The sequence below is a fragment of the Phoenix dactylifera genome, chromosome 15 (genome assembly GCF_051530095.1).
Source record: "Phoenix dactylifera cultivar Ajwa chromosome 15, Ajwa_hap1_PhDact_Kaust_v1.1, whole genome shotgun sequence".
Classification (NCBI taxonomy): Eukaryota; Viridiplantae; Streptophyta; class Magnoliopsida; order Arecales; family Arecaceae; genus Phoenix; species Phoenix dactylifera.
In genome coordinates this window covers 820,774-843,956 of record NC_143204.1, presented here as the reverse complement: position 1 = coordinate 843,956, position 23,183 = coordinate 820,774, and the positions used below count along the sequence as shown (strand labels likewise).

At 36.2% G+C, this 23,183-nt stretch overlaps 1 protein-coding gene and 1 long non-coding RNA gene across 8 annotated transcripts in view; both read right to left on the bottom strand.

The window, feature by feature from the left end:
• Window positions 1-2,726: 2,726 nt before the first annotated feature.
• Window positions 2,727-3,510, bottom strand: LOC148699822 (uncharacterized). Its single transcript, XR_015973586.1, has 3 exons — window positions 3,374-3,510; window positions 3,166-3,267; window positions 2,727-2,827 (listed from the first exon to the last, which is right to left on the bottom strand). It is a non-coding gene; the product is annotated as an uncharacterized LOC148699822 (long non-coding RNA).
• Window positions 3,511-3,962: 452 nt separating this feature from the next.
• The window catches only part of LOC103696693 (uncharacterized), a 38,850-nt gene continuing 19,629 nt past the window's right edge, over window positions 3,963-23,183 (bottom strand). For 3 of the 7 annotated variants that reach the window (XM_008778383.6, XM_008778384.6, XM_026800996.4), the window contains 14 exons: window positions 22,382-22,448; window positions 17,412-17,607; window positions 17,172-17,263; window positions 16,826-17,044; window positions 16,321-16,574; window positions 16,005-16,229; window positions 15,710-15,931; window positions 15,553-15,606; window positions 15,296-15,361; window positions 15,051-15,188; window positions 14,685-14,738; window positions 6,448-6,507; window positions 4,761-5,153; window positions 3,963-4,682 (listed from right to left, as the gene is read on the bottom strand). In XM_008778383.6, coding sequence (XP_008776605.2) covers window positions 4,515-4,682; window positions 4,761-5,153; window positions 6,448-6,507; window positions 14,685-14,738; window positions 15,051-15,188; window positions 15,296-15,361; window positions 15,553-15,606; window positions 15,710-15,931; window positions 16,005-16,229; window positions 16,321-16,574; window positions 16,826-17,044; window positions 17,172-17,263; window positions 17,412-17,607; window positions 22,382-22,448 — 2,208 coding nt within the window. In that variant the 3' untranslated portion in view covers window positions 3,963-4,514. Of the gene's footprint in view, window positions 4,683-4,760; window positions 5,154-6,447; window positions 6,508-14,684; window positions 14,739-15,050; window positions 15,189-15,295; window positions 15,411-15,552; window positions 15,607-15,709; window positions 15,932-16,004; window positions 16,230-16,320; window positions 16,575-16,825; window positions 17,045-17,171; window positions 17,264-17,411; window positions 17,608-22,381; window positions 22,449-23,183 lie in introns of all 7 variants that reach the window. The other 4 variants (XR_015973584.2, XR_015973585.2, XR_003383366.4 and 1 more) reach the window with 4 other exon arrangements.

Below are 23,183 nucleotides of genomic sequence, written 5' to 3'. Positions count from 1 at the left end.
CCACCTCCCGGACTCGTGTCCCGTGAGCACCGGACCTACGTCCCGTGTGCACCAAACACACATCCGTGTATGTCCATCTAGTTGGCGACCCAATTCCACTAGGACTCTTCCAGCGCATACTAGTCCGAACCCACGCGCGCACTAGATGGCGGATCATCTCCCGGCACGCATCAGCCCGCACCTGCGTGCACACCAAATGGCGGATCATCTTCCAACGTGCATCAACCTGCATGCCAACGCACCAGATTGCGGATCCCATTCAAGCCAGGATTCTTCAAATCAGTCCCAACTCGATGGAGCCAAGTTCTTCTCAATAGAAGAAAATTGATGCAGGAGCATGAGCCTAAGACTGGGACGTGCGTAGAGATTGAGTCTCCTCCTTAGGTGAGCACAAAGTTCCAGCACCTAATTACATTGGGTCCAAAAATTTTAGCACCGAATTACATTGGGTCCAAGTTTCAGCACCGAATTATATTGGGGCCAAGAGTTCCAGCACCGAATTACATTGGGTCCAAGGAGTTCCAACGTCAATTACATTGAGTCCATATGACGTTGGAGAAGTCTTAGCTTATTTAGTGTCCAAGCGTCCTAGTTTATTTGGAGTCCAAGAGTCCTAGTTTATTTGGAGTCTAAGAGTCCTAGATTGTTTGGAATCTTGTTTATCGAGTTTATGTATCGTTTGAAAGAGTCTTAGCTAATTTGGACTCTTAGTCCATGTATCTTTAAAGAGTCCTAGTTATTTGAAAGTCTTAGTTAGTTTAGTGAATTTCGTCAATTAATTTCGTCGGTTGATTTTATTAATTAATTTCATCAGTTAATTTTATCAAATGATTAATTTGATTTAAAAGAGTCCATATTTAGTTGGAGTCCTAAAATTCTGGTTGTAAGAGTCCTCATTTTTTCAACATTCTACTCTATAAAAAGAAAAAATTGAAGAATAAAATTCAGAAATTAGATTGTTTTGAGAATTTTGTGAGTGTTCAACATGAGAAGAGAAATTCATCTTCCCTCGGTGCGATGCCAAGGACTGAATTGAGAGTGAGACTCTCATCCATCCATACTTATCATTCCTTATCCCTTCATTCCTACACCCTTAACCTCTTTTTTTGCTCACGCCAAAGCCACCAAGAGTCCTAAACCCTTTAAGACTCCTCTTCCCTTCGTGCTAGTCAACTCCCCACATCCAACCCAATCCAACCTTGGGTCTTAACCCAATTCTATCAGCCTAGTCCAAGCAAACACAATTCCAAATTCAACAGTCATCCATTGAACCCAATAGCACCCCAAATTAGGCATCTACCATCTTTCTTCTTCCTCCTTTCTCCATCCACATGAACCCTAGCCACTATTGATAGAAGAGAAAAGAAGGAAAAAAGAAGAGAGATCAACCCCCATCCAACTAGATTTCAGCAACCATCCCATCTCCGCTTGCGTCAATTGGTATCAAAGCATCCCTCTCCCATCTTCATCACGTTTCAACATCCCTTTCCCTTCCAAGCTGCAGCCACTGTCAGGAGAAAAAAATTATTACCACACCCACCATCCCCATCTTCATCCTTTCTATTTCCCACACACCACCCCCGACTGTGTCAATGACTTTAGTGCCTCACATTTCCACCTCTACTCAGATGTTGACCAAGTAGAATAATGAGCTTACACATCTTCGAGCTTTGATCACCGGCCTATGTGGAAGAGTGATGGATCTAGAGAGGGAAGTGAGAAGATAGAATCATGCAGCTCGACCTACTCGAGCATTCATTTGTCAGAGCTAACCATAGAGGCTGGAGACTCAAAGGCATAATTGAGTCTGGGATTTAGCAGTTGTGAAAGGAGATGAGAGGCTTGAGCAACTTAGTCATATCAAGCATTGCTTTTCTTCGATCCATGGGCAGATTGATTGAATAACTTGAGACCTTTACTACTTTTTCCAAAGCTTCTGGAGCTTGTAGAACTTCCTGTACCACCATTGAGCTGCATAGTAAGCCCAATTAACCTACTTACCATCCATTCCAACCTTAAACATCTTCCGAACCTTCCCATCGCTTCACCAGTGTTGGACCTATTCTTCATTAAAGGCCTTTCAAAAGATGAAGAAACACAAAAAAAATTGAGAGAAAAAGCACATTCAAAACAAAAGAGCATTCAATAAGTAGGAATCATTTAATACAACTTCAACAACCAACTCAAAGGGATTCAATTTAGACTTCCAACTGAAGTGCATATCAAAAGAGCTTCTCCCAACAATTCTAAAAAGCTTCAACTGATTTTATTTCTGCTCATTAAGAAGCTTTTAATGTATTCATTGTTTTATCATTGTATCTCTTTATATTTATGGGGACAAATTTTGGTTGCGCTGAAATTTGAAAAAAAAAAAATTATGCCTTAAAATAGAGTGTATAAGGCTTGCTCATGCCTGAAAAATATGTAACTAGCTTAGAAAAAGCTATGGTTATTAGTTGGCGGTATCTGGCATTGTAATCATTTGCAAATGATTAGTGGATTGAAATTTTCAAGCATGAAGCCTGGGGAGTGAATATAGGTGCTGGATTTTGCGCCAAACCACTAGCTTCTAAACTCCAAAGTTGAATCTCCCTCCACAACTTAGCACCTAAGACGTCATAACATCAATGTGAGTGCATGTGAAAAGATGCATCAGGCTTACCAGGACTCCGATGTATTAAACTTGCACAGGTAAGACAATGTTTTACATGCCCTAATAGCATTCCCAGCCTCCACCATTCAAATTTTCCGAAAAAAGCTTCCTCCCAAAACCAACAACCAAGGCATATAAATCAGTAACGATTCTGGCAGAGGTGAAACATCACGTCTGCAAAACAAAATATATTATATATCTATTACAGAAATGGTCAGCAAGAGATTACAGCATAGGAATAGAAGAAATGTAATAGAAAACAGAGCATTAAACATCATATAGATCTATAAAGAATGTTAAGCATGCCATCAAGAAATAACAGAACAAAGATATAACCACACAACATCATATAGATCTATAAAGAATGTTAAGCATACCATCAAGAATGTTATAACCACACAGAGCATTAAACATCATATATAACCACACACAGCATTAAACATCATATAGATCTATAAAGAATGTTAAGCATGCCATCAAGAAATAAGAGAGCAAAGATATAACCACACAACATTCACGCTCAATGCTGGCGGAGGGGCCGGGTTCCAAACCCTCCCAGAACCCAGAGCATTATCATTCCCAAGCTGCCAACTTAAGCCAACAAACACTTGACACTGCACAAACCATGACAAAAGAAGAAATATATTACAATAAAAGGAACTAAGCAGGATTAAATCATAGATTGAAGACAATCAAAGCCATTTCATTTAGACTACTCACACCCTCAACCATGGAAAGAATAGCTTGTTCAAGGTTCATGCATTTTTCCATAACATCACCTTTATAGCCAAGAAAGCAGACTAATATGAATCCAAAGTCATGTGAAGATGAGATTTTTGAGATAAATGATACAAAAGCAAAGTATGATGGAATTGGAAACTGTCCACGCCTCGCTAAAATTTTTCCATGACCTAATGGCTTCAATTAAAATCCTGCTCAATCATTCCTGCAATTACAGAAAAGGTATTGTCAGCTGCAAATGTCCACTAGTACTTAATCTAAAAAACAGATAGATCAGAAGCAAATCATCCCAAATATACTCTTGACCTAATCCCTGCACAGCTACCTGCCAGAAAGACAACCCACACGCAAACTTCACAGAAGCAGTAACAGTTTTTCAGGAAGCTTTACAAATAACAAATGAGAATTATTTAAAAAAAAAACTTCTGCCTAAGAGCGACACTAAGTTAAAGAATTTTCCTTTCAATAGTGCGTTGAGGGAACTGAGTACTACAACCTAGTAACTACTTGGTTAGGAAATATTGTGCAACACAAAACAAAATATTGTGGCCACAGCCAAGGATTGTGGTTATTACAATTAACATTTGCTATATTTGATATCAACTTTCCAATGTTCAGCATCTGAGATAAAATAACACTGAAACAGAAACCATTAAAAACATGAGCCTAGTTGTCCTAAAATTAGCTGAGACCTATTGATAGATGCCATGGTAAGAATATACAAAATACCTTTACAAAATCTGCAACCTAGTTGATACCTATATTCCTCATATACAGCTACAAGGAAAGAGCCAAGCTTACATATTTCCCTTTAACTGGGCAGCCAAAGATGGCCAACCAGCTAAGCAATGGAAGACCACATGATACATTAATGGAAACTCACTCTCACCATTTGTACAATTGCTCTCAGATAGATATACAAAGTTGGCAATCAAAACTTTCTGAATCTTGCCTCAGTTGTATAGGCACATCAGCCAGCCCCTATCCCTTTGATTGACTTCGATCTCTTTCCATTGGCAGTAAATCACAGATCAAGATTTACTTCCCTTAAAATTATACATCAGGGATTGTCATTGCGCCTCCATGATTAGAACAAGCACCAACAGGCTCTTCTTAGGTCCTACCCACCAGGTTCTCGTGGTTCACGAGACTCCAAATCACGGGCAACTGATCTTTCTTTGGAAAGACAACCAATGGGAACATAAGCAAAACCTTTAGGAAGCCGTTGATTTTGCATTGATGCTTGGTCAGAAGTCATCACAAGCTCCTTCTGGAAAGTTTCTGTATGCTGCAAAATAAATATGACCACGTGAGTCAGCATCATCCTTAAGATGGATAAAATTTATCTACAAAGAGATCCAAATACCTTTCGAGTCCTAGACTTTTTTTCTCCATCTTCTTCCAAATTGAAGAAGGCCATAGATGCAGATCTATTTGGAAGTTGCTTGCCAACACAAGAGGCCCTATCAATTAATTTCCGCTTTGTTGATAGTTGAGACGTAGAACTATCTTCGGTGCTTCGATCTATATCTCTATTATGCAACGAACGCCTAATTGTGCGTTTGCCAGAAACAGTACTATCCACTGTGACTTCATCAGATCGTTGGATTGTTCCACTGTAAGATCTATTATTTATAGAAGTGGTAGCAGATTCTGAACTGACCCCAGGTGGGAAGAAAGAACTCTGTACAAGAACTGAGAAAGCAACATAATCCCTTCTTGAAGCAAGTATGTCGTGTGAACAAAGAACCAAGTCTCTCTGCCAATATTTTAAAAGTTCACAAAGCATATACATGAGAAATTGTTATGCATTTATATCGAAATAGCGTTATGGAGGAGAATAAAAAAATTATGTTGATGCTTTCCCAACAGAAATGATAGAAATGAAACTATCACCACATGAATATCAGTTCAGATCATAGAATAAGTTTTAGTAAAATGAATTCAAGTATCCATTGAATGTAATTCATGTCTGATTGCTTGCATTTGCATATTTAGGATTTTTACATATATTGACAAGTCCTGGTATTTGACTGCAAAAATTGATTACATTATGTTTAGTACATTTTAAAGCATGATGCTTTATCTAATTTCATGAAAATTTGGAAGAGGAAAAAAGGAGATAATGATGGAAACAATTATATAAGATATTTTGTATTATATCATAACATGGGTTCCAGTGTTAAAAACACACCATGTATCAGCTGCCACCTAACAGCAGTAGGAACTGGCAAAATCTAGAGCTGAGGGAAAAGACAAGAGGGGTTGGCCAAAAGAAAGTGGAGGAAGAGAGTCACTGTTGCCTACATGTCAGAAGCTCAAGTCAATAGGTCAAGTTCCGTATAGTTTGGCCCAACCTGATTTCCTTTTAGACTTGGAATTTGGACCAGATCCCTTAGACTGTCACTCATATAATGGGACTAGGTTATGCCACTGCCAAATTCAGCTAAAGGCCAAGCAAATTTCAGATCTAGGATTACGGCAATATCTGAATCTACCAACTCATTGCAGATGCATGTCTACTTTTTTAATTAATGCTCAACCAACATGTGGAAATGTCTGGCATGGATCTATCTGGTACGGATTTATGTGACTCACCTGCACATATAGCATTCACAGAACAGTTGGAAACTACCATTATATCTATCAAACTTGTCCAAACTTAAATCTAGATATATTAACATGTCCAAACTTGAATTTCAACTCAAACAATTTAGGATCAAACTGTTCAGCAGTAATTGTAAGTTTAGATTATGACTAAAATTTTACGAGCATTCAAGACATGGTTCTAATATAAGATTTTGAGACATGTATATCATCATGCACGTATTACATTATAGTAGTTCAAAACTACAGTTTATGCACAACTTATTAGAAATTGGAAGGCAACATGTGTGGTGCAGATATTAAATTAAACTGCACACACTTCAAACAAGAACTGAAGCAGCCTTAAAAAGGACTTATGAACCTTTCATATTCATTAATCATGAAAAGAATCACCATATAGTAGTGTTCAGTAATACCACATTAATGTCACTAAGGGACTTATTTACCTTTAGCTTTTCTCTTTTGATAATTCGCTCACAAAGAAGGCGCAGTTTCTCTAATTCAACCTGCAGTAATAACCTTAGTTAGTGGAATCAATTGTGTTTTTTGTTACGAGCAAGCATGAAAGGCTCTGAATAAATAAAAAAAAGTAAACATTCATATCAGATAAAACTTCATAATTATATTATTTTCAGTCTAATTCTCTACTTCATTTGCTTCTAAAGTGTCTTCCATAACTGAAGAAGTTCAGATGCAATGTCACCAGATAGATTTTGTTTAAATAATTATCAAAGACATGCATAGTTCCTTTCTTGAAATAGAGGTTTTAAATTGTACGTGACAACTAAAAGGTAAACCATGGGGACTAGAAATAAACAAGTGAAATGCCGAATAGAATGATTAAAATTGCTCAGCTTACTAGAATGATCCAATCAGTCATTAAACAAAATTGGACTTGAGCTCAAAATCCTTCCCAAGTAAACTACATATTGGGTACAAAATAAGCAGTATTAAGTAAAAATTACGTGGCAAAACACATGAAACATATAAACGAGAAATTCACATGTGGACCATAGTTTACATATCCTAAATTAGAAATGCACTAAAACTCAACTAAGCCTTAATCTCAATCTAGTTGGGCCAACTACATGAATCTTTTTCCTCCATTCCACACTTTTTAGGGCCACAAATTCTGAAGAATGTAGCAATATCGTCCTACCTTATCAACCCAGCACCACTCTTTGCCTTCTTGCTTGGCTTATCCTTTCCTTTCTGGACTTGTTATCCCTCCTCTTACTACTTCATCCCATGAGTTTTGGTAAACCTCTATCTCTCTTTCTGCATGTATCACTCTTTCATACTAGCACATCCTTCAGTCTACATTGTACATGTCCAAACCATCTATGTCATCCTTTTCTCAATCTGTCCTCAATCAGTGCTACCTCTACCATTCTACAAATGATCTATTATTATATCTTCTCGTGTTACTACACCTCCATTCCTCAATTTGTCCTCAATCAGTGCTACCACTACCATTCTACAAATGATCTATTATTATATCTTCTCGTGTTACTACACCTCCATCTCCATAATCTCATTTTGGTCATGCTCATCTTATGCATATATCTTATAGCTCCCCAACATTCTGTACCATAAAGCATAACGGGGCATATGACTGTCGGATATTTTTTTCTTCAACTTGGCAGATATCCTACGATAATATAATATTTCAGTTGCACTTCTCCATTTTATCCAACCAGTTTTAATCCTATGAACAACATCCTCCTCAATCACCCCTTTCTTATGAACAATAGATCTTAGATACTAAAAATGATCACTCTTATGAACTTCATGATTATCAATTTTTACTCCATCTTGATCTCTATTTCTAATTTTATAAATTCCATGTACTCTACCTTAGCCCTACTGAGCCTAAACCCTCAAACTCTAATGCACACCTCCATAATTCCAAGTTATGATTAACTCCAACATTAGTTTTATCCATTAAGACTATATCATCCACAAATAGCATACACCAAATATTGTCCTCAATATGCCTAGTAAGCTCATCCATAACCAGCACAAAAAGTTAAGGACTTAGAGCAGATCCTTGATGCAAACTTATTGTGATTGAAAACTAATTAGTATTGCCACTGATAGTTCTTACACTAGTAACCGCTTTATTGCATGTACCTTTAATCACATTAATATGTCTAATGAAAACACTTTTCTTTTCTAATACCTACAATAAGTCTTCTCTAGAAACCATATCATATGCTTTCTCCAAGTCAATAAAAACCATATGAAAGTCTTTTCTCTTTTTTCTATATTCTCTATTAAGCTCCAAAGGAGAAAAATAGCTTCCATAATCACCTTTTCCAGCATTAAAACAAATTAGTTATCTAATATTTTTGTGTCACACCTTAATTTGTGCTCAATCATCCTCTCCCAAAATTTCATATTATACCTCATGAGTTTAATGCTATGATAGAATAATTTTGAATATCATCTTTATTCTTATGAATCGGTACAATAGTGTTCTTCATTCATCACACATTTTATGTCTTCAAAATCTTATTAAACAAATTAGTCAGCCAAGTTACCTCTATGTCACCTGAACACTTTCAAATCTTAATAAAAATTACATTAAGTCTAACCATTTTTCCTATTTTAATCCTTTTCAAAGTCTCATTCTCAAATGCTCTAATTCTATGTATATACTTAATATTTCTACCCTCAATGGAACTAGTAAGGCATCCTCAATTGTTTACATAACTTTTATTAAATAGCTTATCAGAATAACTCCTCCATCTTTCTTTGATCTCATCCTCCTTAATCAAAACTTTTTTATTTTCATCTTTGATGCATTTAACCCAAGTCTCTTCTACTTTTCCTTTCTCTCTTAGTCTTACAATCTGATATCTTTCTCCCCATCCTTAATTTCTAATTTGCGATATAACTCTTCATGGACTTTGTATCAAGTCTCTTGTACCAACTTCTTAACTTCTCTCTTAGCCACTTTATAACAGTCATACGCTTATCCATTCCTACAATCAGATAGTCTTCTATAATACTCTCTTTAGCCTTAATAGACAATTGAACTTTCTCATTCTACCATCAAGTTTCCTTACCATATGCCTCTTTTCCCTTTGATTCTCCTAATACCGCTATAGCCACTTTCTTAATACAGTTAGCCATATCTTCTTACATGGATTGATTTCCCCATCCAAATCTCATTTTCCTTCCATCAACATTCTATCCTTAAAAAAACATTATTTCTCTCCTCCCAAATTCCACCACCTAGTTCCTGGTTTCCCATTTTATTTAGTCCTCTTCCATTTTCTAATGCACACATCCAAAACCACCAATTTTATTGAATGGTTAAACTCTCACCTAGTATAACTTTACAATCTTTACACAAATCTCGATCAACCTTTATAATAAGGAAGAAATCTATTTATCAGTATCTATTTTAAAAATTATCAATTGAAAGTCTTCTTTTAAATAAAGCGTTAGCTAATACTAAATCATATGCCATCGCAAACTCTAAAATGGCATTTTCATCCTCGTTTCTAACTTTAAAACTGTAACCTCTATGCACCCTTTCGAAATCTATATTATATTCTCCCATGTGGCCATTCAAATCTTCTCCATCTTTCATCCACTAGAAATCTCTTGAATTAGTCCATCCATATCCTCCCAAAATCATTATCCCATCCTACTTGAAGAGCATAAGCACTAACAATATTAATAGACTATGTTAATGTCTAAAACCTCATTTTTTGAACTCTTATTTACAATAGTTTTTACTCCATTTTTCTTCCAATCTTTCCCAGGATACCAAATTTTATAACCTATCTTTCCACCTTTCTTTGCTCTTCCTTCTTTCTACTTAGCCTCTTGCACGCATTTTAACTCTCCTCTTTGTCCACAATCTCGATACCGGGTATGTACCCATATGTTACCAATTAGTATGTTACGTATGGTATGATATGGTACCATCCCAAACCAAAATAGATTCCAATAACTTTTTTCTCACTTTTTTATCATAGGACCACTGGAAACCAAATGGTACAAGTTATTATGGTATGGTACACACCCCGATTTTGGTTACTACAGGATGGTTCCACTCAGTTCGGACCAATACAGGCTAGTGAATCCTACATGGAGCAAAATATCGGTAGCTTACCAGTACGATATGGTACAATTAGTACGAGTCGATCTGGCAGACCTTGCTCCTCCTAAGCATTTTATCTATTAGTTCCATAATTTTCTTGTCAATGATCCTATACTCTGAGTTGCTAAACATATCCTACTTTCTTAAACTAACTTCTTTACCCATATCCATCCATTAAAACATGAGAACCTTTGCCTACTTTCCACCACATTCGGAAGTCGATGTGGCACATCGTTTCTGAGGAACATTCTAGTTAACCCTTGCTCACTTTTCACTACACCACGGGTCCAATGTAGCACGTCGTCGCTAGTATGGAATGCCCCAATGATTTTCTTATATGAATTCATACTTACGGAATGTGAATATAGTTTTAGGATGGTCATCAACTACCGCAACCGTCTTTTACTGGGCTTGGAACCAACTATGGACAACATATAGGCAAAGTTCCTAAATCAGCAATGCACTAGCAAGTTTGAATCATTTTAAAACATAAATCATATCCCAACATCCAAAGCTATCCATTTTATAAAACTAGATGCATACGGAATCTCCAGATTATCGATTCTCTGTAGATAACTTGATTACTGATTAATGTTATAAATTCTAAATTCAGTTGGCCCACCACCATTAGTATGGAAATGATTTAAGATCAAAACCAAAGGTAAAACTGTTTGCTCTCTCTCTCTCTGTCTCTGTGTGTATTTGTGTGTCAATGATTCACTGTCTGCCTCCATGCGTTTGTTTCTACATGCATCTGTAGTAAAATATCTTATTCTCCTTGCTGACTTACAGTTAAATAATTTTTATGTTTTGAACTTCCAGTTTTGTATTTGAACCATCCCAACTATCAACGAGTATATACACTAAAATATTGTTGAACCGATCTCTTCTCAAATACCAAGTACTACACCAGTTAAACTCATGCAGAAGTTTCCATTTGGACCCAATTAACTATGATGTTACCATTCAAATCCATGACACCAACATCCCTTAAAGCCTTCCTAATTCATATCATTGGCAAAGAAGAAATGGGTAAAGCATCACCTTGCCTTAGGCCCAATAGTTCAAAGTTATATTAGGTAAGCTGGTCAAATTAGTTTGGCTTAAGCGAGAAACTTGGTGCAATCTCATAAAAAAGCACTAATATGAGCAAATGAGGTAAACTTTATTCTAAAAGAACTGCAGTTTTTCTATAAATTATTATTTTATCCCCCACAGAATCAGTATCATGGCAGGATTTCTTCTATCCAGAATGGGACTGAGTTGGTGTATTATTATTATGGCTGGTTTTATACTATTTTACCCAAATTTGAAACTTGCACTTCCAACTTACCAATCTTACACAGTTCAAATTCATTTAACTCACAGCCATTCACTTTTTGTGCTCATTACCAGTTGCTTTTTTCAATAGGTACATGCAAATATATACACATGCACATATGTATATATATATAATCGTCTCCCCATATCCAAGTTTTTCGAGATTGCCATGTCAAATACTTTAGCACACATGGACACTTGACAACCATATCCCGTATCCAGTTAAGATTGCCAATATCTTTTTTTTTTTTTTGAGGAATGTACGATACAATTGACACTATCATATTAGAAACTACATAAATCACCTGCTATAACATTACTTTTCTTAAAATTGGTATATCTAGTTTATACTCACCAAACAAAAGCACCACAAACATTGATGCATAATTACAAAAATTAATAGATAGAAACATTGATGATGATATATCTTCTAAAATGGAGACTGTTCGGTGAAAACACTCAAGACATGGGGGATATGCACCATCTTATTTCATGGTATAATTTCTTTAGATGATGAAGATGGAAGGCATTTTTATATATCTGGTTTCGGTTGTCAATATATTATATAACTACTATGAGAAGGCTTGCCATATTTAAAAGACAAGGAGCAAGCTTATATGAGCAGAATCCACATGCTAGTTTTTTAGCTTATTCTAAAAGCAAATTTTTGACTAATGCTTGTAGAAGAACTTCCCCATGTCTTTTCTTTATTTTGAAAGTCAACCAAAGACTTTTACTAAGCAACATCAATCGGTCCTTCCTTTCAGTCTACTTTGTGAAAATAAAAAAGAAAAGGATTTTGTATAAAGAGAGAAAAGACCATAAACTATAATCAAACAACATGAGTAGGTTTTATTTCTCCAAGCATTGTACTTTATGTAATATCATAAGTATTGTTAGCTCCATTAATAGTTAACGTTAAAAAAAATAGTTTTACAAGCGAAGCCTGACTCCCAAAGGCAAAGCCTTCGCCTAATAATTACACTTTCCCAGCATAGCATGGAGATTTTAATAAGCAATGTCTCACAAAACCCACACTATATATATGAGAGAGAGAAAGAGTAGACTCTCTCCAAGTCCCCACAAATATTAGACCTATCATGTGCATTGCACCTGACAAAGACTAGTAGACAATGAAACGAGAAGGCTAGAAAGGGTATAAGATACCCTTCGCACTGATAAGCAGGTGCATAAAGCATGACTCAGAGCATAGAAATGATATTGTAACTTAGAAACTGAATTTTTGAAACGCACTACAATTGTATATGGCCTTTTAATTTATATGCACTAAGCTGATGACATCCAGAACCCCCCCCCACCCGTGAAAAACACACAAAGAGAAAAAGACAATGATGCAGAAAAACTAATAGTTAAAAAGTACATGGTAAGGGGAAAAGGAAGAGATCCAGAAATCTATGCCTAAAAAATTAATGAAGTATGGGATTGTTTAGCAATCCTTTATTGGTCATCATCTATTTTTAGAAATGGAAAATCAGTATCAGCTGCCTGGAACATGTTCTACACCTACTCTAACTTTCTATGGTTGTAAAACATTTGCAAAATTTCATAGTAGAAAATTTCCACTTCCTGATATTTGTTCCAAGTTTTCTGTTTACAAAGCTAGCACTGCTTCAGCTGCTGCCGCCACCACACATAACAATGCTACCACTAGCTACCAATACCACCATTGTCGCTCCATGCTACCATCACCATTGCCACTGTCACCACAACCAGTCTATCACAACCAGCCAGACAGCACCTCATCTATCATGATTGCTATTGCACAACAACAGTGACCACCAGTATCACCATCCCGCCGCAACCATAATTTGCATTTTCTCATTTCCATGTAATTTTTCCCTGATAATCTACTTTCTTACACCAAATAAGTGCATAATCTTGAAGTTTCAGCCCAGTAAATTTCATCTTCTTCTCATTAGCAAGTTTCATTCAGTGAATTAATACTACCAACCAATTCATTTAATATAATAATACTTCATGTCCAATGTTACCGTTAAATTCATGAGCATCTTCATAAATCTACCTTTCAGTTGCAAAATAACACAATGAAAAGGTTAACAAGTTCCTTTGTTCCAACACTAAAATAATACTATACAAAAACTAACATGAAAAGAAAAAGAAAAAAAAAACCTTTTCTGATCATTTATCACCCTTGTTGTAGTAAAGGATTGAAATTTTCTGATGTAGTCATGAAAATCTACACATTCTAATTACTGACCTTAGGCCAAATAAGTAGTTGTCTATATCTTAGTCCACAAATTTTCTGTTCCAGTCAACAAATTCGGTTCCAAGAATTAAAATCCTACACTAACAAGTGGTTCATTTTTGAGTAAAATTCTTAAATGCATGATGAATGTACAATAGTCACATGCCCATTGCCTATTACTGAAGTTCCTATACAAAACATGAGCAACCAAGATCGTGCACACAATCTCTTCTAGCTAGTGGCTTTTGTCATATTATGATAGTAATAAAACCAGATGAAGAACACTCTTCTGTGGCCAAGATCATAACTGAATTTTAGCTACCATCAAGTTGAAACTTAATAGTTCTACCACCCAAAACACACAAAGAGGATAACAAGCAGTTGATCAATTCACTAGGCTTTTACTAATAAATCAGTTCAAAATAAATAATTTTCAATTTAGATGAATCAGATAAAATACTGATAACATGACAAGATTTTGAAATAAAGTTTAAATGCTCAATAATCCCCGCTTTGGACCACTTCCATGTACAGCGTACATTCACCGTATTTTTGATATAAACTAACAAATAAAGTCAAATCAGGGATTATGAAAAAATGTCATTCCTGTAGCTTCTACATTTTCTCAGTACCAGTCAATTTTTTTTGCTAAAACTCAGTAGCAATTAGTTGAAATGGAACAGCATATATATTCCAAATTTATTTATCAACAAATCAATTTTCTTTCTTATTAACTTATCAACTTTATAGTATCAAATCAGATATCTGACAAGAACTTTCCTCCTAAATGCCACTGATAAAGACAATGCTTCTTCTAGGGATGCAACTAATTTTAAGAAAGGCATTCTTGAAACGTAGAACAGAACAAAAGATTTTTCACTTAATCACAACAGCCAAGCATCAGGAACCCATTTAGATAGTGATACAGGCACAAAAATGAAAACAGAAAATTTTCCAACAAGAGAGGTGGAAGAATCTACACTAGTAACAGATTCAAAATACAGTATGTTGTCACTAACCCGTATTTGTTTTATGTTCTTAAGCTCCTCTGCTCCATAGTGCTGGATATCAGCCTGTAGATTTTGTTTAAAATAAAAAAAAGGAAAAAGATAAAAAAAAATAGATTTCATGTAAACTACTGTAAATGTATAATTAAGATGTGAAAACACTTTTCCTTGATGGTAAAAACTGGAGCACAATGATTAAGATCCAAGAAGTTAAAATAATAACGTGAAAGGAATTTTTGTCTTCAAGATAAATGGGCATGTTTTAATTGGCAACGTGGTTGAACACACACACACACACACACACACACACACACACACACACACTAGGGTTACATAAAAGCTGGTGGTTTAATCTAACATGAAAAGTTAAGATCTGACCTCCTTTTGCTCCACACTATGCTTCTCACAATAAGCTTTGTGCTGGAGCCTGCCACCAGTGGTCCTCACATTCATGTAAAAACCAGCGCTTCGAGCACAGGAAGGGTGAAAAGTGATTTGGCAGTGTCCATAGCTGCACTGCATGAAAGAAAGGAAATAGTTAATGCAGACTAAAAGTCTTAGAGCAGTTTCCTTGTCCCCTCCACCAGAATACCAGAAAGAAAAATAATATAGCAAAGTAAAACCTTTAAGCATGCACCAATATCCCGATAGCAGATGCAGCATGAGTCCTTTCCCTTTGAAATGGTATCCTGATGTACAATTCATATGGCAATTACTGCTACCTGTGATATTATACATCTAATAGAAAACAGCAAAGATGCAAAGCCACCATGACAATACAAGTGCCTCATTATAAAACTCTAAACATAGATAAACTATGGTGTTGAAAGTAAAAATAGAATATTTCAAAAATTAATAGGCAGTGACAGAAATATATTACCATTCCTTCTACCAGATTATCTTGACCCCGTGTGAACTTTGACTCCAACAGCCACTATAATAACAAAGATTTCTTATATGAGAAGGAACATCCCATGGGACTAAAAGACAGGATGCTTGGTGTAATGAAAATGACCATCAAAGCAAGAATAATTTACCTCAGCACAAAAGGCATGAACCCATTGCCCATCTGTTGATTTTCTGAAAGCACCAGTTGCACCACCACACAAACCACACTGAGTGACAACATGGAATCTATCCCAACCATCTGTCTGATTTCTAGGGCTTGTAGGCTGCAAGGACGTCTCCTCACAAACCTCACATTTCCAAGAGCCAATTGGATTTTTAAGCCTACGATAACAATCCAAATGAACGGCAACCTGCCAGGCACATCAGAATTAATACTCGATGAGCAAAATAAGAACTAGAAACAGGCATGGACAAGGCCATTACCTTGCAGCTGGAACAGACAAAAATCCTGTTCAACACTGTCTCAGTTCGCATGCAGATGTCACAAGAGAGTGCATTTTCTTTAGAAAAATCTGCAATCTGGAATATCCCAGAATGCTCATCTGGTGACATTTTAGCAACAGCTGATCTTGAAGAATCCTTTGTACGCAGCATCAATGAAGAGTGTAGCCCAGCTCTCCTAGAGACAGCACTAACGTTTATAGGACTCTGTTGACAAGAAGGAAATCAACAATTGCAAAGTGCACTATCTTAGACAAATTTAACTGACACAAACCAACAAGACAGTGAAAGTCAGAACCTCTTGATTATTGGAAATGATCTCATCACTTGCATCTTTCCTTACTGATGAATTCCTTGAAGAAGCAGCAGCCGCAGCAGCAGCAGCCACCAGAACAGCCTGAGCTTCTTTATGCCTTCTCTCCTTCCTTCCTCGTTTCTTTGCTTCCCTAACTTCGCGAAGGAACTGATTCACAAGAATTAGGTCCCATTTTCGTCTATTCACAGCATCCAGCTCTTTAGGAAGATTTTGGACTACCTTAAAAATTAAATCATCTGCAAGGTGAAATGTGAACCAATATTGATCATTAGGACATATAAATGCATAAAGATAAAATCTAGTACAGATGAAAGATAAAATAGTACCATCAAAATAGACTTTGAAGTTTCAAACCACCAATATTTAAAAGCTGACTTGCTTTTTTCTTTTATGTAAATGCTATTTTTCTTTTACTCTAGTACCATCTACAATTACATGATTATATCAGAGAAAACTTTATAAAAATATCAAAAGATAGGTGGATCACCACAGCTATTCTTGACCGCAACAGCATTATCAAGTAGCCTAGCCTGTAAGTATAATATTTCGCCCTCCACTTCATCTTCAGGGGAAAGCTCTAAGATTCCCATTGTTTTGGCTTTTGAAAGCTCATCCAGAATTGCCACATCCGATGTATGATTCATATTAGTGCGGGTTGAAGATAAAGATTGTTGATTATAGCAAGGACAAGCAAAGCTAGTAGCTTCTGTAGAAAATATAGAGAATTTTTGTTTCTCATTATGATGTGCTAACTGACAAATGTTTAGAATAATGAGGCACTAAAGAAAATAGTAAAATAATAATCATTGCCCTCATAGTAAACGAGGATTTACCTGTAATTTTTTGCTTAACATGGTTTTGCGCTTGTAACAACTTCTTTTTGATGAATGGATGAATATGAGAAACAGAAAAGGATTCATCAAATCTGCATAACCAAAATAACTTACATATTTTAAAAATAAAACATCACAATATCTCAGTTCTTGATGCCAACAAGGTAATATCGTAAATATATCACAAGCATCACTATCACCGTAATGGAAAAGCATTCAAATAATTTTCTGTAATCTCACTTGTTATCAGGTTTAGCAAAATCCTTCACATCAACATCACAATAAGGATGTTCCCAGCAACTTTTCTCCAATGCATTGGGCAAAACAACATTGGACTCGTCCACTTGACTAATACCAGATTCACCCCCATCCACTGTATTTCGATTCTCACGATGTGCATCAGACAGGTAATTCCTTTCCATTTTGACTTGATTTCCTGTCCATAACATACTGTTAGAATCATGAGACCCAAATTGAAATTGAAGAATGCTTTATTGAAACGACAGAAAAGCTATAAGCCTGGATGATTCAGCCCTAAAAACATAAGAATACAACTTAACAAAGCAGCACATCTAATTTTTAAGCTGTGAGCCTTACCCTACATAGGGTCAGCTTTACAAAACCAATTAAAGTTAAAGACTTATAACAGAAAGCTTTCAACCTGCAAGAACCCAGTCGAATTGGTGATTTATTCTTGAGCAAACCTTGGGCAAAAGAAAGCTGTGCCATAGAAATCTTTGCAGAAAGCAAAACAAACCTCACTTCTTATGCATTTTAAGCTCATGCAAACTGGGAGCACTATCAAAAGACTAAACTAGGCTTGGAAAAATAGTCCAAACCACGAAGAAAGAGGCAATGTTCACTAAAGTTCAATTTTTACAATCTTGGAAAACATTTCTAGCCAAATGATGCTATAAAGCATTTATACCATCATTTATCCAAAAGTCATTGACATAGCATCCCCTGTAGACATGGCTAGCCATGCACAGCACATCCTTACATATAACCTCCCATTTACAAGATTCATTAATACAAAACCCATCTCTATGCAACAGGATGTCACAATTTTCTCTACAGAAAGCTGCTTAAACCATGAAAGGAAGTACCACTAAGTGTACTATTCTAGAAGCAGGAACCATGAAACCTTGTTTAATGGGCTACCATTTTCATACTGTGCCATAAATATAAGCTAACAGTACATCTATACTTTGTCATGTACTATGCATGATCTAACGATATTACATTAATAGACTCTCATTTGTTCCAGTAAACTACAATAATACAAATTATGCATCTCTAGAGCTGCATTCAGTTTAGTGTTAAGTGGGATGCCTTCTTAACATGCACATTCCATTGAACCTACCAAACCCTCTTCAGCAACTGACTTTATCTTATGGGCCAAGAGGCAGTTAAGAAGTAAGCAGAGCAACTTTTTCCATTAACTCGGAGTAACCTATTCCACCTTATAGGATGGATCTGCTTCTGGCTATGGTGGGTTAGGAGTAGGATAAACCATTTATTCAGAGCTACCTTACTCCACAAGCAAAAAAGACCCAAGGAACCAGAGAATTGTATGAAGTAGATGCTAGCTACTTCATTTTTTTTATTAAGATAAATATAAATGGCTTTCTACTGCAATATACATATTAATTGATGAAGAAAATATGAAGAAGGATAAGCTAAATGGGATGCAAATTCAAATGCATGACCACCAATGCAATATGGTCCTTCATATGATGAGATCAGGTAGTGTTGTGGTTCCAACAACACACCAATTTCACTAGCGACGCAATATCAGTGTTTGAACATATGATGGGATGATGTAATATTGCTGTACCAACAACATATAGTGATGCAATATCAGTTTACTACTCTTCCTATCAACCTGCACTATGCGTATGAATGGAAAGAAAATATGAAGAAGGATAAGCTAAATGAAACGCAAACTCAAATGCATGACCACCAATGCAAATGGTCATTCATATGACAAACTCATGCACATTGCTGTACAAACAAAACACCAATTTCACTAGTGATGCAATATCGATATACTACTCTTTTTATCAATCCCAACTAGGATCCACACCATTATCAAATAAAACCAGTACATAATTGGAATTTTTTTATCCATGCATACAGCATACCCACGCATTAGATATGGTCTGGATTCAAGTTTCTTATTGCTGCCCCATTGATTAAATAAAAAACATAGTTATGGTGAAAATTTAGTTGCCACAATCAGGTGTTGAAGCAAGTGTGGGTGTGAATGCATGTGCAGAAGCAGGAAACGATGTGCGGAAGCAGGTTTTTCAGAACATTTTAAATAACAAAACAATTAGGAAGCAGGCACAAATTCAAGTTCCCGGGTAAGAAGCAGTAAGTTATTCATTGACCCAGAGACTATTTTTAAGATGTCTGGAAGTGTCTACACCTTGATTCACTTGTACTCATCAACACTTGATGCTCTGCTTTGGAGTATCCTGCTGAGTCAACCAACAGTGTCCAACACTTGGCACTTTTTTTGCAGTGTCATGCAATGAGCTTTTAGTTTGAAGTGCCCTTATGTTTTCAAATAAAATTATCAACATTAGAAAGGGCATTTTAAGCAACGTGTTATTATGCTTTCCCATTCCATTGCAAGGGAGACGTCCCTACGTTTTAAATATAAACATAGCATAATTAATTATCAAGTTAATTAACATGATACATCTTAAGTAACTTCAAAAAAATCTAATAAATACATTAAACAACTTGCAAAATGCAAACCCATGGCTATTCCATTAATATGTTTGTTAGGTAGCATCTTTAAGTCTCCTTTTCCTTTAAAGTTTCTCTTTATTTGAATAAGCATCAAAACATACAAATGTGTGTTTGCCCATACATATGCATGTTGTGTCCCCCATGCCTAGATTTTTGGAGGCTGTTGTTTCCAACACCCAAGGAAACTTAGACAATTAGTACCAGTGAAAAATTTCTAGGTAACCCTGCTCAAGGTTAAAAGTTTCTTGCTACTAATTTACAACCTAAGTGGTTACAAATCACCCAAGATTTTGGCATGAGTGCCAAGATAAATATCCAACATCATGAAATTGCCGAACACTTCCACCTCGAAATTATATCACAAAGAAAAATATGTAAACATGTGAAATTAAGCGGACTCTAATCGAAGTAGACCAATTGATGGTAGTTTATAGAAAATAATCAAAAACTAATATTATGCCATTTAAATTCATGGAAAAAAAGGGTGCAACATTTTAGCAGAGCATGGAGATTTTAGGCTAATATTGTTAAGCACTTGACAAAGTTAATATCGACGCAATATAGCTAGCAAAAAAAGAATCCCCAAGAAATGACTTCAAAGATGTGTCGAGGATAGACACTTCTTGTTGATTATATAAGACACTCTACTCTAATTTTAGGGACCTTGAATTAACTGGAGAATCCAATTACTCATCCAGCACCATCCATAAAAGCAAGGCCCACTGCTCAAACCTAAGATGGCACAACCTTGATAGTTGAAACCTTCTACATGAGACTGTACACCTAATCCAAAATCTTGCTCCTGCTTGGTGTAGAAAAATCCACCAACAGGGGATCTATAATACTTGTAAAATTTGTATTTCAGATCAAATTCATTATAAATTTCAGCATGGCATGCAGAAGTGTAATGCTTCAAAGGCCAAGAAGCAGCCTCGAACCATCAATAACCAGATGAAAGTCAAAGAAGAATTTTAATTAAATGGAAGAAAAACAAGATAACACAAATTTATTCAATTCACTGTGATAATAATGCTCATCCACCCTTATTCCTCTTTTAACTCTCTCTTTGGATTGAAAAATTTAAAGAGAAAATAAAGGGAGAAAAGGACCAAAATCTCTTGCTTGGATAATAAAAACGTAGATACAAGAAAAGAAATGGAGAGAAAAGGCTCCTCTCCAGGCCCGCTTATAAAATCTCTTTGAAAGTGGAGGATTCAGAGAGGACACACCTTGTATGCATGTGTTCAATTTCCCTTTTTGCCCAAATAGTCATTTTCTTCTCTTCCTATACAACCAAAAAAAACAAGGGAGACGGGGAGAGGAAGGGCCATTTGCTCTTCTATTCTCTTTACTTATCTCCTTCCCTACTTTTCTGCATATTATATCCAAGCAGAGTGTGAAGCTCCAGACAAACCCAAAACTAGTCCTTTGGACAATTGGACACACCATAAATCCTATTCTGGAAATAAAAGAAATCAAAAATAGCCTTTAATAGGATGAGAAATGAGTGGACAGATGGCTTGTGTGACGGACTGCTCCTAATTCCTTCTTCTTTGCTACCTTTCCATATGTATTTTCGTCTTTCTTTTTCTTTTCTTCTTTCCTTTTTTTCCTAGAGTTTCCTCATTTTTTTCTTCCTCTCTTACAATTTACACATCTAAAAGGAAACAGATGCCTCTCTAATCAGTATATACTCCAAGACAGATTAAGCAGCCAACCGCATCACTCGCTGATTGGACCCCATCAAGGTAGCCCTCCACACCACCTCCCCCTCCCTCAAATCAAAAAAGAAGAACAGAAATAGTAGAAAGTAACATAAGAAACTCGTCACATGACTCGAAAGACATCATATGGACTAAAATTAAAACCTATGACACCCATGAAAAACCTTTTTTGATTCCATAAACCCAATCCCTACCTGGACTGCATCACACTCACACACTGAAACACTCTTCAACCTATCTTAATCAAAAACCTAATATTGTTATCAGTAACTTCCAAGATCAAGCTTGGTTTCATTCAATACATTTCTCAGTGGCCAGTTATATTGGTAGGAATATGATATCCGTATTTCCATCTCAGCAAATAAATGAATAAAATTCATAAATAATTTAGTGAACAAAACTATCAAATAATCATTTTCTAAAGAAATGCTTCCTTGTTCCTGCACCCAAATCCACTTTTGCAACCACTCATAATTAAAGCAACTTAGAAAAATACAACATTTAATTTCTTCTGCACTATTTTATTCCTTTAACAAAGTCATGCAGTTTCAATAAGCCCCATGAAAGAATTTCTAAAACCAGACTATACATAACATGCATAAAGCATCATGACATTTCACTAGTTAATCCAAATAAGATAGAAAGCTGACATAAGAGAGATAAATTGTTGAACATTTAAAGAAATGAATTTTTGCACCAAGCATAGGTTGTGTTGGTGAAGCTAACCTTCATGTCCACAAAGTAGGTCCAAGGGAGGACAAGAATCTACAGGCTTAAAAGTATCTTCCACAATCTGCCAGAAGAAGTCATGTTACACCATAATGGAATTGTAGTTCAATCAACTTGCAACAGACTGTTTCATTAATGGCAAATAGAACTCAAAGTTCAATAAAGCCAAATTACTATTTTATAGCAAAATATCATATGGCTATCCAAATATACCGATAACATAATCATAAAGTTGAGATATAATTTGTAAAACCAAAGCAATAAATCAAAGGAAGAACATTTTCCAATCGCTTGCTACCATCCTTACCTCTTTGAAGTTCTTGTGCTACAGTTAGCAGCTAATTTTACTGATGCACATTTCCAGTACACATAAAATGTTTTGACAAAAGATATCAGCATTGCACTAGCATGACATCTGTCGGCAGTCTATACTGTTTATTCAACATAGACTCATGATCATAATACACATTATATTTGTCAAACAACAGTCAATACAAATGGTCCAAAGCTGATATGGTTGAACCAAGCTGAACCGGCCGGTTTCGGATGTACATTTTCGAGACAGGGCCCACTGGTTCACCTCTTAAACCCCCTCCCCCCCCCCCCCCCCCAACCCACCCGCTCACGATGGTTCGAGTACCCCCCACCTCCTAAGTCCGAGAACAAAGCCCCACCCCCGGGGGATTGGGGGGGGCCAAGAATTTTCACTAAGTCCTTGCTGCCTCCCTCTTTCCCTCTATTTCTCTCTCACTGCTAGGGTTAGGGTTAGAGTTTCCCTTGGCCCTCTCTCTCTCTCTCT